Source organism: Rhinolophus sinicus, chromosome 12 (assembly GCF_057876585.1).
Source record: "Rhinolophus sinicus isolate RSI-liver-muscle chromosome 12, RSI-T2T, whole genome shotgun sequence".
In the NCBI taxonomy this organism is placed as follows: Eukaryota; Metazoa; Chordata; class Mammalia; order Chiroptera; family Rhinolophidae; genus Rhinolophus; species Rhinolophus sinicus.
The window spans coordinates 44,536,411-44,553,482 of record NC_142512.1 but is presented as its reverse complement, the minus strand read 5'-3'; the positions used below and the strand labels follow the sequence as shown (position 1 = coordinate 44,553,482).

General features: G+C 37.0%; 1 protein-coding gene across 13 annotated transcripts in view; it reads right to left on the bottom strand.

Annotated features, from left to right (window-relative positions):
- TANC2 (tetratricopeptide repeat, ankyrin repeat and coiled-coil containing 2) overlaps positions 1–17,072 on the bottom strand; it is a 341,550-nt gene that overhangs the window by 66,615 nt on the left and 257,863 nt on the right. For all 13 annotated transcript variants that reach the window (XM_074320171.2, XM_074320170.2, XM_074320174.2 and 10 more), the window contains 2 exons: positions 16,277–16,558; positions 12,012–12,145 (listed from right to left, as the gene is read on the bottom strand). In XM_074320171.2, the coding sequence (XP_074176272.2) occupies positions 12,012–12,145; positions 16,277–16,558 (416 nt within the window). The remainder of the gene's footprint in view (positions 1–12,011; positions 12,146–16,276; positions 16,559–17,072) is intronic.

Below are 17,072 nucleotides of genomic sequence, written 5' to 3'. Positions count from 1 at the left end.
AGGAATAAAATAATCAGAGACAAACCATGTTAGTCTCAACAAACACATATGCTTATGTCATCACTTTTTTTTTTAATTACAGTTGTATTATGAACCATCTTACAAAAATGACTCAGATTTAAGAATTATCATTAAGTATTTTCTGAGCACCTCGAGACAAAAGAATCAAAATTAGTTAATAGGAAGAAGGAGTGAGATTTTTGTTAGATGCAGGTCTTAAATTCAAAGAACTTAGAAAACGTATAAGTCTTATCATCCAGGGTCTGGGCTGTCTGGCTGGAACATGGAGTCTGAAGCTCTGGTTTTCTGTTTGAATTTGCATGGAGCTCACTCTTTGCCTCAAGGGCAAGTGCAGAGGGTGATTTTAATTTAGACCACTCTGTTGGCTCAGGAGTACCCACAAAAGTGGTGGGATTGTGTAGATACCATGAAATTGGCAGGGGAGATTCAGCCTGAATGTATGGAAAACTCGTGGCTCAGTCCTCAGCACACAGTATGAGCGTATAATGTCAGCTGTTGCTCATCACAGCCTCTTCCTCTCCGCCAGCATCACTGTCATCATCAAGGTTCTGCAGGCTCTTCTTTTTCAGCTACTGGCTTTGTGCCTCTAGGTATCTCATATCTTCCCTAGGAGCATTCATAAATTCCTGGGACTCCAGCTTTTCAATTCTCTCTCAGAGAGCAGTCATCGACTAAAGTGTTCTGCTTTGAACAGACTCTTAATCTGTAGGTATGGTCATCCTAGCTCTTTAACAAATTCTGGAAATGTCACTTAAAAAAAATACCTGAAATCCTTGTCATTAAGCACAAAAAACTGAACAATAGAGGAAATGTTACTACACATGTAAAGCTGAGGATAGGAATTGCTTGTGAGTGAAGCAATATCTGAACAAAATATGGAACTGGAAATGTAAAGTTGTAGTAAAAAAATTCCACTCTTTTTCTTTAGATAGATTGGTCATTGTTTTATTACCTATCTTAAGCACGACATAAGGAACCCAAAGAGAAACCTTGGCAGCAATTGACCTGTCCTCTCAATGAACAGCAAATGTCAGTGGTTATGTCCACACATGGATACAAATCTCCACTTTATAAAAGGTAAACAGCAAACCTCTGAATCAATATGAACTTGCATCGTATTCTACTTCAGTTGATTCTACGTCTCAAAGTGAAACACAGCTGAGCAAATCAGCTGTAATTTACCCTTTACCTAAAGTAATGAGATTAAGTTTGAAGATAAAAATTCTGAAATTTAGGAAGAGGGTTCTTTTACCGATTTCGTTAAAAATCATCTATGCTCTTGGCTGAATGAGGTTTTAGTTAACAAAGGTTAGATAACATTGCAAAAGTTGCCTCTTTTGTGGCTGCTTTCCTTTTAATTTTAAATATTTCTTTGGTATTCCAAACATAAAGTCTCGATTCCTTTGCAGAATCAGGCTGAAAAATCATTCAACACCTTCATGAAATTTGCACTGTGGCTCAAAATAGGTTATTTACTAGACATTTCAAAGTAGTTACGTAGTACTTTTACGTACATACAATCTGTCGAAAACATTTGGTACTTCCTGCAAATTGTCTATTGATGTTATCTAAAACTTTTCCTACGTATATAAATAGGAAACGAGTCTGAGAATGTAGTTTTTTTCTTCAGTCTCTCATTGTACCAGTGTTCAGTGATGGATATTAGATCACCCCCCGAGAGCTTTGAGGAAGTCATCATGGCCACTCATACTCAGTCACTATTATTCCAACTTCCTGAAAATGGTTCAGAATTAGTCCATCCTCAATAAATCAGCACGTAAAACCTTTCTCCGTGGTGAATTCTTGTTTCTCACAATGGCCGGTTGAAATTTCATTTTCAGCTATCTTTCTTGTATTACTAATTTTTTCCATCTCAAGTTTTTCTTATGTTAAATCCTTAAACTTAAAAAAAAGTTATTTAAGTATAGTTGGTATACAATATTAGTTATTAAAACAATTCTATCCAAAATGTATCTGATATGACCAGAATCATGTTAATTCTTTGAAGAAGACAGTGAGTAAATTTTAGATTACTGCTATGAGGGAAGAAAGAAAAGGGGAGATTTGTAGGATATACAGACAAAAGAAAAGACTGGAGGTCAGTCTGGCTTTGGGTATAAAAAGCTTTTGATTTATTGCCGTACACAATAAAACTAAGCATAATCCTCCTCAAAGGCTCTAATCAAATGATTGAGTAGCAGCAAATCTGTCAAGCTCATGTTAAAAGTCTCGGGCCTTCACTCTCCAAAGACCATTTTCTATTTCAAATGAATAATCTGCGACAGCATTAAGCTAATCTCACATAAAAAAAAAAAGGCAGCTTTGAATATCTGGAATTCATTTGGACACAAAAATTTAATTTACACAATGACTGGCATTTGCATCAGTTAAATTCTAATGTTGCAGTTGCCCTTCGCTCAGGTCTGCTCTCATATCCCATACTCCATGCCTCCTCCTTTTCACACTCCTCGAACTCCCTCATCACCACCTGATGGACTTCCTACTCAGCACATCCCTTCCAACACTAGTTTGGCTTTTTGTATTTCTAGGTACCTGGAGACTCAGACTAAACAACCACTTTCTCTTCCTTTTCTCCTGTTCTTCAGCTCTGACTCTAATCCTTACCCTGGGACTGGAAGCTAAGAACAGCTCCCAGACTTGGCTTCTGCCTCAGCTTTCCAGCTTGGAGCTCTACAACACCCCTTTTTTTCAGCAGTAGAATTTTTTCTTTAACTTTTTATTTTGAACTAATTTTAGATCTACAGAAATGTTGCAAAAGTAGTACACAGTTTCCATATATCCCTCACCCAGTGTAATTTATTATTAACATCTTATATAACCATAGCATAATTATCAAAACCGGGAAATAACATTGCCATAATGCTATGAACTAAAGGCATTATTCAAATTTTGTCAGTTTTCCACGGGTGTGCTTTTTCTGCTGCAGGATTCCATCCAGGACCCCATATTGCATTTAGTTATTATTTCTCCTTAGATTTTTGTAGTCTGTAAAAACTCCTCAGTCTTTGTCTCTTAGGATCCTGACACTTTCGAAGAGTACTGATCATTTTGTCAAGTGCCCATCATTTTGGATTTATCTGTTTTCCTCATAATTCAACTGAAATTTTTTGGCAAGAATACCACAAAAACAATGTTGTGTCCTTCTCAGTGGATCATATCATAGGGCTCATGACATTCACAGGTCCTGTTACTGGTGATCCTTTGGTTAAGGTCAAGGTTTCTGCCAGGTTTTTCTACTGTAAATTTATTATTTTCCCCCTTGTAGTTAATAAATATCTTGGGGGTAGATACTTTGAGACAATGCATATCCTATTTCTCCTCAAACACTTGCCCACTTATTTTCGTGTCCATCAGTGGATCTGGTCTGCAGCAATTATTACTGTGGTGTTTGCCTAATAATGATTTTCTATTTCCCTTTTTACTTCTACATTAACTGGAATTCTACTGGAAGAAAGAGCTGTCCTTCTTCCTCATTTGTTTATTTGACTGATTTAATAAATACGGATTTACTTTATTCCATTGGTTATAATCCAATACTACTATATTTATTTTGTTGTTCAATTTGTTCCAACTTTGGTCATTATGATCTCCTTCAGGTTGGCATCTGTGTTCTTTCAAGAAGCTCCCTCATCTGTTTTTTTTTTTTTTTTAAAGCACTTTCTTGCTTTCTGGAACCACAAGATGTCCCAGGCTTGTCTTGTATTAACCCTGCCCCAGACGTAGCAGTTTTACTTCTCCAGAGCCTTGGTTTTGTTTATTGGAGAATGGTGTTTAGAAAACAAGACCTGAGCCATAGGTGTGCTTAATGCTATTTAAGTGTCATTGCTTTTGAGTCCTCTCAGTGGACAGAGCTAGGAAATGCATGTATATATGCGTATACTGATTTACACATAAACATCCATCTATATTTCTGTATTTCTCTCTCTATATATACCTATATCGATAGATACATATATATATATATATATGAATATATATAGTTTTAAATATACCCATAGTTTTAAATATATATTAATATAATGTATAAATATATAAATATATAATATATATTAATTTAATATAATACATAACATATAACATATAATAATATATATAAATGTATATATATTAAATATATTATATATATATATTTAAAACTATGGGTATATACTGATTCCTCAAATTTCCATCCAGTAACACCTGGCTCATTTCAGATGTCTGTTTCCTCATTTGTAACTTCTTTCTCCAACAATAAGAAACCAGGCCTTGTTATTTACAAATTATTTACTTACTCATTCAATTCCAGTATATACATGAAGGATTTTCAGAATTGTTAACACATACCCACGTGAGAAACACATTTATTAACTAGATTATAGCATTTATGTACATTTCTTTTTGTCTTTAGCCTTATGGTATTCAGTCAAGATACTGTTTTCCAAAGTTAAGTTAGCTTTTTATTTTCTCTGTCTCCATAGTGTGGCTATGTTATTTATTTGCATTACAGTTAGGTTCATTTGCGAGTGTTTGCATTCCATTTTGGGTTTCCCACATATACTGGTTGGTTTTAACTAATGTTGGGGTCTGTGAAACATTAGTATGTTTTTGAGTCAAAGCTATACAAAAAGATATATTTAAAGAAGTGTCAGTCCCTCTTCATCCCTGTACACCATTCCCATCATCCACTACTTTCCATTCCTTTCCTATCCCTCTGCTTTAGGTAACCAATCACTTTTCTCTGTGGTTTATCCTTCCTATATTTCTTCTGTACAAATAAGCAGATACATGTGCATTTTTTTATATCACTTCCTTTCTTCCATGACAGTTAGCGTCCCATAGATATTCTCTTGCACTTTCCTCCCCAGGTAAGAGCACATCTTGAAAAATCACAAAGATCTTCTTCATTCTTCTTTTTATAGCTGCCTAGTACTCCAAGTGGATGTATAATAGTTTATTTAGCTTCTCTCTATATATAAGCATTTAGATTGTTTCCAATATTTTGCAATTATAAACAGAACTGCAATGAATAACCATGTGCGTACATATTTTTGTATCATTTGAGGTGTATCTTCAGGGTAGATTTCTAAAAACGGGATGCTGGGTCAAAAGGTGAGTGTATATAAAGTTTCGTTAGGCATTACCCAATTTCCTTCCAGAGGGGTTGTACCAATTTTCATTCTCACCTGTATAAGGGTGTCTGTTTTCTAACAGCTGCATCAATAGAATGTACATTTATAAAGCTTTTTCCAGCCTGACAGGTGAAAATGATACCTCAGAGTTTTCGTTTGCATTTCTCTAATTATAAGTCAGTTTAAAGATGTTTTTCCAAATGTCTGAGTACCATTTTAATCTCTTTTTAAATAAACTGTTATTTTTCCCCCCATTTTTCTATCGTGTTTTGGCCCTTTGTTCAATTCTTTAAATACAATGGATCTGTGGTATATGTTGTAAATATTTTCTCTCATTTTTTAGTTTTATTTTGACTTTTTTTGTTGTTATGGAACATTTTTTTTAAATATAGTTAAATTTATGAATTTTTCCTTCTCTATTTCTCTATTCTTAGATCTTAGTTAGAAAGCCTTTTTCTTCACCAAGGAAAGAGGAAGTTACTCATGTTTTCATCTATTATTTGTCTGGTATCATTTTTTAAACTTAGATACCTAACCCATTTAGTTCATTCTTGTTCATGGTGTGAGATATGGATTAATTTTATCCTTATGGCTACTTAGTTGTCCCAGCACCATTTAATTAAAAAGTCCATCTTTACCCTAGTGCTCTGAGATGCTGCTTTTGTCATAACTAAATATCCATATGTATTTGGGTCTAATTTTGAACTTCTATTCCACTGTCCTATTAGTCTACTCATGTACCAATAGCACACTGTTTTGACTATAAAGGTTTTATAGTATGCTTCCATGTCTGATAGAACCCTATCATTTATTTAGCTATAACAGAACCTGGTAATGTTTAGCTTTGTTATAACTCTAGACCTAAATAGCTATATCCCATAGATTGTTATTACGAATCAATTATAGATCACTGATTACTAAGGAGGTTAGGGCTAATATCAAATACAAATTTTAAGAAAAAGTGACTATTTTATTTAGTTCATCTGAAATTCCTAGAGAAGTAGGTTTGGTATGATAACAGTATGATAGCCCAAGTGCATGTAATTCAGAGTTTATGAAACCCTGTCTCAGAGTCTGGTGGAATTTCACACTTCTATCAAGATTTATTTCTGTGCACGTGAATCTGATTCTAATTTGACATAATAAGTTGGTTTGGAACCATTATTATGAAAATCACTCAGTTGAATGCCCCAAGATGTCCTAATAGAAAATATTGACATTTATATTCATTCAGTAAATATCAATTGAACTTTCATCATATACAGACATATAATCACCTGTATGCCCTTCACAGTCTAGCAGGAAAGAGAGACAATTAAACAAGTGATAATAATAGATGGAGGTTCTTCAAAAAATTAAAAATTGAATTACCATAATATCTGGCAACTCTATTTCTCAGAAAAAGGAAATCCTATCTCGAAGAGCTATCTGCAGCCTTATGTTCACTGCATCATTATTTATAATAGCTAAGACATGGAAACACCAATGGATGAATGGATTAAGAAAATGGGGCATATATACATACTGGAATATTATTCACTCATAAAAAGAAGAAAACCTGCCACATGTGACAAGATGAATGGAGGGCATTATGCCAAGCAAAATAAGTCAGAGAAAGACAAATTCTGTATGATCTCACTTATATGTGGAATCTAAAAAAAAACAACAACCCCCCCCACACACACACACACACAGAAACAGAGAACAGATTGGTGAGTGCCAGAGGCAGGGAGTAATGGGTGAGGGAAATGAGTGAAGGTGGTCAAAAGGTACAAACTTTCACTTGTAAGATAAATGAGTTCTGCGGATATAGTGTACAGCATGGTGAGTACAGTTAATAATACATTAATATTTGTAAGTGGCTGAGAGAGTAGATCTTAAAAATTCTCATCAGAAGAAAAAATTTTGTAACTATGTGAGTTGCATAAAAACTTTTTTAAAAAGAATTTTAGGTCAGCAAAATGACTGAAAGGTACTCCTTTATTGTAATTTTCTTGCTTTAAAGCGACATTCAATTACTAATAGATTTTCAAAAAACACTGAACAAAAATCCTTCCTGTCCTACTAGAGAGGCAGCACAATATAGTGGTTCAAAAAGCATGGGCTCTGGTCTACCTGCCTCCACTTAAGTCTCGGTTCAGTCATGTACTAGTTATCTCAGCAAGTTATTTAACCTCAGAGCCTCTGTTTCCTTATCTGCAAAATGGGGGAGAGTAATAGAACTCACCTCATGGGGGTGGACACTGGCTTTGAATCCTAGCTTTGCCATTTACTAATAGTGTGACCTTGTAAAACTTAATTATTACTGAAGCACAGTTTCCTCATCTGTAAAATGGGGATGATATGGGGACCACCTCACAGGGTTAAGGTAGGAATGAAGAAATGAAATAACAAACATATCATAAATAGTACTGAGTGCCAAACACGTTGAGCCCTCAGTAAATGGAAGCGAGCTTCTCCTTCTCTGGTGAATTCTGCATGTATGACCCTTTGCTAGTAACAGACTGAAATCTGGAAAAGCTATAGTTATTGTAGTTAAATTCACATGACATCTCTGTGGCCCTCTACTGCGATTATACATCAGAAGAAATGTGTAATATTAACTGGAAATATATTTAAGAGATGTCAGCCTAGCAAAATCTGTTACTTCCAGTGGAAAGTTTTCTTCAATAAATAAAATTGTTCTAAAGTTGGGGCAAACACTCGTCAGTGTTTGAGCCACTCGTCAGTGTTCTCAATTAAGCAGCAGCAAGAATACTACAAAATACCAATGATAACAACTCATATACAAGAATTGACACTAAAGACTGTCTATCAAATCAAGAGGTTTTTCAAGGACACTTTTAATTTTCATCTATTATCTTACTTCATCAAAATACTAACTGATTTGAAAAATTTATTGAAAAATTCTGCTTACTGGCTTGTTATAGATGAGAAGCAAGATTGTTGGCTTCTGCTCTGTGCTTCTACAGCACAAAACTGTACTTGAACTGTAACATGTGACACAATTACTGGGGTAATATTCAGTTTTAATCTAAGGGGCCATTTCTTGTACAATGCTTATTATAAACTTAAAAATCCCATCTCTATGTGCAAACAGGTGCACTTATGTATTTTGCTTAAGGAAGAAATAATCATGAAATTTGTACCATGTTCCTTGAGTAAGTATAAATAATCACTAATTCCATACTTATAATACTTAACATTTTCCAAACACTGAATATAAATATTAGTTTAAATCTAAGGGGCCATTTCTTATACAATGTTTAATATAAATTTTAAAAATCCCCTCTCTAGGTAAAAAAAAGATTTATTTCTATTTTGCTTAAGTAAGACAATCATGGAATTTAAAATGTGATCACTTTTCAAGAAAGTATAGTCACTGATTTCCTACTAACAATATTTAACATTTTCCAAATATTGAACATAAACATCTTGAGCCTTTTTCTCTTGATGAGAGAGAGACTAATGAGTGACAACGTGGGGAGACTTAATTCTCCGAGATCTTTTTAGCACTCATCACCATCTGACATATTATATATTTGTCTGTTTATTGCTTTTCTCCCACCGTGACAATGTGGGCTACATAACAGCAGGGACTGTATCTGTTTTGTTCAGTGCTTCTTCAGTCTTGTATTATAGGCGTTCCAAACACACATTCTAAATGAATAAATAAATAACTGTGATGATGGACCCTCTTCAGCATTTGTGTATTTCTAAGACGATATTTATTCTGATTGTTCTAAAGAAGAGGCTGAAGCCAGTTTATACAGAATATTTAGAAAAAAACAGAGAGGTCTTTTAAATTGCATTGAATTAGCAATGAATATGAGGGAAATCCTAGATGGTTTTCAGAAGTCCAGTTATAAATGGATGTGTACCAATAAGTGGGAATAATTAAAAATGCAGTTGGAGGAAACATGCTGTTTCTGGCTGCGAGCTAGACCAGATTTTATTAGAACCTTATGATATTGCAGATGACTCTCTATTCCTCATTACTAATTAACCAGGACAAGAGACTTCTTTAAATACCGGAGACAGACATTTTACATTCTGTTCTTCTCTTGAAAAATCCTCAAAAATAAGAATAAGAAACAGAAATGCAAACTCGATGAGCATTATCTATAATTGCAGATTACAATATATAAAGATGGACAGTGTATGTAGGATTCATAGTGACTTAACAGATAGAAGGTGAAACCAATACCTGTGGGGTAAGGGGGAAAGGTTGTGTGTGTGTAATAACAACAAGAGTTAAGCCAAACCATCTGTAAAACCACAGAAAAGCATAGGAGTTAGAAGCACCAGGTACTGTGGAAGTGAAGGTGAAGAAGGGAGTTGAAAACACAAAAATGATTTGAAGTTTATGTAAGGAGAAGTTAGATTCCCCAAGTATCCATCCCCACACTGCCCAGAGGGTGACTACCTTCCCCAGCACCCACAGGAAAGAGAATTCTATTCACTGAAGAAACTACATCAGAGAACATCTATATGTAGGGACACCAGACACAGAGCAGGCAGAGGTCAGGTGCGGGACTGAACGAAGGGGCTGAAGTAAAAGTCTCCATAATGAATGGTAAAACTCCATCCCTCTGCCCCTGCCTAGCTCCAGAATGCAGACACTAAGGATATATACTCTCCAGGGAGGAGAATGATGGATTGATTCTTTGCTAGAGATGAACAGCACAAGAAAAAACAAACAGACAAAAAACTAATGGACACTGACGTTGGGGTATTTCCAATAAAGGGTGGTGGGTCATCTTAATGCTCTCTAGTTATGATCTCTACACACAAAAGCTTCCAATCAGTTTTTCAGTGCCTAATTATTTAGGAAGAGATAAGAGAAGATACCATCCAAAAAACAAGAATAGGATGCTATAAAAAAGAAGAGAACAACTGGGGAAAAAGAAAGAGCTATTAGAAATTAAAACTATGATAGCCAAAATATGTTTTTGTGAAAGGATTGGAAGGTAATGTTGAGGAAATCTCTTACTGGTGGATCAAAAACCAAAACAGAAAAGCAAAAGTATGGAAAATAGGAGTGAAAAGTTAAGAAAACGTTTTTCTAGTTTTTTCTAAATCTAATTTTTGATTAAAAGGAGTTGTTGAATAAGAGAACAGAGGAAATGGTGGTGAGGAAACTATCACTAAACAACACTAAAGCATTTCCTTGAATCAAAGAATATCTCCAGGTCTCACTAGGTACCAACAGAATAAATGGAAAAAAAAAAAAGAGAAAAAAAGGCCCAAGAACAATAGTGATAAAAAGAGGATACTAAGAAAGAGAAAAAGGAAAGAGGAAAGGTATTTATAAAGGATTAGGAATAAGAACAGTACCATATTATTTAATAGCAATACTGGAAGCTCAAGACAATTGAGTGATGCCTTCAAAATTCTGAGGGAAAATAATTTTTAACCTAGAATTATATACTATGTCAAACAAATAGCCAAGTACGAGAATGGAATAAATATGCTTTTAGAAACATTAAATCTTAAAAACTTAACCTTCCATCCATGCAGTCGTTCTTAGGAAACTACTGGAGCATGTACTCCACCCAAAAGAGGAATAAAACCAAGAAAAAAGATGACATGGGATCCAACACAGAGGTAGTAAGAATTTCAAGATAATAACTAGGTGGTAAGCTGCAAGAGCATCTTTGGGTCCAGACTGAGCTCAATGAAGGGCTCTAGGATGGATGTCTCCAGAGTACAAAAATGTAACTGATGTAGAAAATTGTATTGAGAGGTATTCTAACCAGGCTATTAAGAGTTACGGTGTAATTTAACCTTAGGTGTGAAGAAAAATAAGCACAATTTTTTTTTTTCTTTGTGGTTGAGACGATGCGCTCCAACCAACTGAGCCATCTGGGAGCTCAGCGGCAGCTCAGCTCAAGGTGCCGTGTTCAACCTTAGTTGCAGGGGGCAGAACCCACCATCCCTTGCGGGACTCGAGGAGTTGAACTGGCAACCTTGTGGTTGAGAGCCCACTGGCCCATGTGGGAATCGAACTGGCAGCCTTCGGAGTTAGGAGCACGGAGCTCCAACCACCTGAGCCACCGGGCGGCCCCAGCAAATTTTAAAATGAGGCATTTCATAAATCCAGGAAAAACAAAATTGCTTCAGAAGGAAATTGTTATCCTTGGTTCCACAGTGAACCATATTTACATAGTATTAATACTAAAAATATGGAGTCAGACAAAAATCATGATACAACTTCACTGAGATGGAGGAGGAAGGAAAGGAAAGAGGTAAAATTCTCATCATCCATAATAATTAGCAATGGATAATGTTAACTCCAACTACTAAGAAAAGTTGCAGGAGTACATATATGAGTATTAACTAGAAATATGGAAGTGAAGATCAGAGAAACAGCCCTAAGAGGTGAAAGTGGCTATCTTTGGGAAGAGGGGGGGCTGAGTGGGGGGAAGGGAACTGCAGGTTTTTATTGTAAGTCTGAGCTTTATTTGATTTTCTAAACTATGTATATACATTACTTTGATAAAAATAGAAATTTAAAACCCAAACAGATAAAAAATATTACAGATGGTATAAATAGCAGGACGAGGCTTGGACGATGAATTAACTACTGATTACTTACACTGTGAACTTGGGTAAACCATGTAACTTCTTTGAGTCTCAACTTCCTTATCTATTCATTACAGAAGTCTGATTATTTCTAAGGGATTTTCCCACTCTAAGGTTCTGGTTCCATCATAATAAAGTCTTTTTCGAGAAACTTTTGTCCATGTTCTCACGGTATACCTGTACATATTTGTGTTCTCTTTGCCAAGGGTCTCCCTACCTTTGCCCCTTGATGTCCAAATGGAACTAGCATGCCCGCAACCTGGGAATGCTATGTACCTGTGAGGCTAGTCTCCGCATAGCCTCCTCCTGCCGCCTGCGCATTTCTGGAGTTCCTGGACAGCTTCCACTGGTGATGGACGAGTGGGCTGAAGTTGGCTGTGTGAGTGGCAGCTCTCTGTTGGCATCCACATCTGGATTAAAAAGATGAGATGTTTGCATCAGATAATCATAAAACTCTGAACTAAAGGAAGATCGATTAAATTCCATTTGTTCTATGATCCAGCAATTCTACTTCTAGGAATGTGCCCAAGAGAAATAAAAACATGTCCACACAAAAACTTGTATACAAATGTTCAAAGAAGCAAGATTCATAATAGCCCAGAAGTAGGAACAACCTAAATGTCTATCAACCGATAAATGTTTAAAATGTGGTACATCCATACATACAATTGACTATTATTTGACAATAAAAACAAATGAGATAGTTGTATGTGCTACAATAAGGATAACCCTTAAAAATATTACACTCACTCAAATACGCCAGTTAGAAAAGACCATACACTGTATGATTCTATTTATATGAATTGCCCAGAATACAGACTTTATAGAGGCAAAAAATAAATTAGTGGTTACCTAGGGGTGGAGGTAGGGAATTAAGGGGAGGATGGAGACTGACTGGCTAAGGGGCATAGGATTTCTTTCAGGAGGGATGAAAATGTTTAATATTAATTATGGTGATTGCTGTACAACTCTGTGAATATACTAAAAAACACTGAATCGAACAATTTAAATGGGTGAATTGTATGGTATGTGAATTATAGCTTAATAAAGCTGTTTTTTAACAATTCTATTATTCGTGTGATTTAGGAAATGTCTTACCCACTACTAGAAATTATAGAATATATTTATGAATACAAATCATACTTTCGAAATGGGCACCAAAAGTAAATAGGCTGCTATTTGATGGTCAATAGCTATTGAAAAGGAGGAGGAATCGGGGAAGGTGGTCCTCATTTAACTACCTACCAGTGGGACCAAATTGAGACGTCTTCCCTCCAACTGGCAGAGCAAACTTCCGGGTCACTGGATAGAGTTCTGAATAATTGTAGGAGGGTAGATGTGGGAGATGGCAGAGAAAAAAGCTTGAAATGTGTCAGCTGAGGTAAAGTTCAGTGACTGTCATTGGATCATTTCTGTTGTTCACTCCCTCTCCTCTCCCCATTCCCCTTTATCAGATATTTGACTTTGTGGGTAATTATTGTCTGAATACCCTCTGTCTTCTAGCTAGTTCCTTTAAATATGCCTTCTTTTTTTGTCTGTCTTTCCTTCCTGTTTGGTATTTAGAGAACAGTAGAAATAAAAGTTAATATGCAGGCAGACTGCAGAGCAAAACAGACTTCTAAAATGAGCAGAGTGGGGGGGGTAGGGGTTACTTACTTAACAGCTGTTTGGGGACTTGGCATCTGTTGGCAAATGTCAAATTCGAATAATAACTATACTGAGACTTAGTGATAGGAAACTGTAGTCTTGTATTAGACAGAGCTTCCATAACTGCTGTACTGAGTATGTTTGTAGTTAATGTAACAATGCCTGTATTACACAACCGGTCTATTTTCACAAAATGTCTTTGCTCTTTGTGTGTATGTGTTGGGGGGTGGGTGATGATGGTGGTAGGGGAGACTGACGGGGGAGTCAGGTTTGGGAAGGGGTGTAGGCGGCAAGCAGGATGACAGGCTAGTGCCCGCCCTGACAACTCTTCTGTATCTTACCAAGGAAATGACAAGGAGGGGGCGGGCTGGGGGCTGAGTGTCTGTGGGGGAAGGACGGAGCCAGGCAGTGCAGTACTGCAGGCTCAGCTGCTCACATGTACAGCAGTACTGCTCAGTGCGGAGGAGGCAGGGGCAGAAGGGAAAACGACGGACGATGCAGAGATGGGAGTTGGGGGCTCCGATAACTTTCCACTTGTTCTTATTATTGCTGCAAGAACATCGCGGGTATCACTGAGGGTTAGGAGAGCCAGTGGGATTCCAAACAAACCTATCTGAGCTTAACGTAAATTAAACTCTGTAAAAAATTAAGCCAATTCTCTCTATATAGACATCATTCTTATTCTGCTACTGCCAGCAGTGTTCTAGTGTCGGCTCATACAGTAACAGATTAATGCTGAAAACAGCTTGCACTTTATCGGTCACTTATTCTTGACCCTTCTTAAGGACTAGTGGTTGGGTTAAGATGGCAGAGGTAGACAGTAGCTCGGAGGTCAAGATACAACAACAATTCTTTTATTCAAGGCTGGCTCTGTGTAATTCTGATAAACATATAACCACATATTCTAACTCCTTTGACACATTATCATGTTTTGAAAGTCAACTATCAGGCCAACTCTACAGTCTCAACATATTGACATTTGTGTCATGAATGAGAGTGTCCACGTATTTTTAAGAGTTTCTCTGGAGATAAAAGGCAATGGATGTTAGAGAATAACTTAATGAACCACCTCTTAAAGAACCTCTGCTTTGGGGAGCACATGGGCTATTTTCTATTAACTCTTGCTCTCCCAGACTTGGAGAGGGGGACTCCCAGATAACTTTGCTTTCTGAGAAAGCCCTTGGCATTTATCCTCTGCCATGCATGATTTTACCATTCTGTTATCTGCAACAGCAATAGATAGAGGAGTCAGAGAGACTACTAGCTATCTGCTTTTCTTTCAGACACACTCAAATAGTTAACCTCTTGGATTACTCAGATAAGAAGTAGTTTGCTGTGATACTTAACTACTCAAAGGAAAATATTGGAATAGGTGTGGAAAATTACTTTCAACCATGACGACGTTCTTAGAATTACAGAATTTTAGCACAGGAACAAATCTTAACGATCACCTAGTCCCACTTCCTCATTTTACAAAAGAGAAAACTGAGGTTTAATACATTAAAATTCTCAAGGTTACAAAGTACAGTCAATTTGAGTGTCGGGGCTCAAACTCTGGGCTCTTGAGTCCCACGACACTATGCCAATCTATCTCAGAAAAGCTTCATGTAGAGACTAAGCATGACATTGTTCTTAAGAAAATATTTTTCATACCAATTCTTACCATACTCTGCTTAACAGGGACTCTCTCTTGATTCAATCAGTTTTCTTTCTAGACACTAGCTCTTCTACATGTTAGATATCCACACATTTACCAGAGGCAGTCTGCCTACTTAATGACATGACACTGCTAGTGAATTTCAACAGGAAGCCAGGATGACTGGCGGGTGTTCAGTGATTTCCTGTTGAGATGCAGCACTGTGTACTTTGTAAGGACTGTGATCGCACACAAACCATTTCTAGTGGCTGCTGTCTGAAAATCTGTGGTGAGCTAGGTTATGGAGTTGGACTAGCAGAACAACAGTTTCTTTTTTTGTTGTTCTCTTATAACTAACAGAAACCAGATAGACTGGTTCTATACATACAGTGTACATAGGAAGAGCCTCTGTATATTTCCTTTTATCTCCTTTACTCGAGTTCCACCAATAAAGAGAGGCGGCATAGCAAACTGGGTACGGCAATAGCCTCTGGAACCAGACTGCTTAGGCTCAAATTCTAGTTTCACCATTTATTGGCTATGAAACCTGGGAGGCTTACTTCACCTCTCTGAGTCTCAGATCACTTATCTATGAAATAAAGACATTAACGACCTTACTGAGTTGATAAGAGGATTGGATGAATTAATATTTGTGACGCTCTTAGCGAATGCCTGGTATTAAGGACCACATGAGCATTTTAAAAATAAACAAGATCCTTGTGGTGATTATTAAGCTTCGCCCTGCCGAGGATGAAAGAAGCATGGATATATATACAATCTCTGCATCTTCTCACAAGGAAGCAGGAGAAACCCTTCAAGGACACAATGAAGTTCAAGCCCAAGCAGTGAAATTCTATCAATAGCAAGGAAATGAAGGCCGCAAACAGATTGTGCTAGCATGTAACAAGAAGACATGGGCACAGGCTGAGTAAAAGCTGACAGTGATGGATGCAAATGGCTTTTATAGGCAATTGCTGTAGTCATTTTCCAAAGGACAGACTAACCAGACAGCCAACAGGGAAGAGTCATAAATTTATTCTGAGAGAAAGGTTTTTTTCAGTCACACTTAGGTGACTGTTGGTATGTGGGTTAAATGTAAACAGAGGATTATATTCTTTCCCTCAACTCTGAATAAATGGTCCTCACATGTAAGTTGGGTTTTGCAGGTCAGAAAATAAAAGGAAATGAAACAATATAAATATGTCAGAAAACATTTCAGAGCAATGAAGCAGGGAGTTCTTTAAAAAGGAATACATACGTTTGGGGGAGGCATGTGGGCTGTCTGAGGCGATCTGTCTCATCCGTGTTCCATGGCAGCTGAGGGCCACAAGTCTGGAGATGATGGCAGTTTTGCCGAACCCAATGTTTCCCACAATCACTACTCCTTGGTTCACACTGGCATTTGAACTTTGAAGTTGAGCATCTATTTCGTGGAAAACCCAATCCCGGCCAACAAACACTGACTCTGTAGTGATGCTGGGTACTTCAAACAGCAGAGGCTTCAGGGAGATATCTGGAGGCCTATAAGGTGCAAAGCGAACTAGAAGGAACAATAAGAAAACACAGAACTCAGGCCAAACCATCAATAGTGAGAGAAATAAAGAAAAGAAGCAGTATGGTATATGAGACTACTTGCGTTACAGTATGATGGTATTCTGGTTTATTCAGAAAATAATAAAACTTTGAATTTTGGTTCTACACAGATAAGCAATGGCAGGTGAGTTAGAGCCATTTGATATTCTAGTTGGTAAAACACAAACACTGCTCAAACAGTAATGATTTATGAAGTCAGAAAGTCAGGGTAATGTTCAAAATTATTCAACAATGGGGATGGCCCAGGCACCAGCAATCAGGACGGATGCAAAGTCGTACAGGTGTAGGATCCTGAAGGCCTTCTTCTATGCCTGGGGATAACCTTATAATTGTTGGATTGTGGGGAGATGCAGAGTTGGAGTTTCTGGGCGAGAGACCAGGCAGCCAGTTGGCTGACAGCATCAACTCTTTACCAACCAGTAAGGATGTATTTCAATATTTAATAACCAATATGGCCGTAC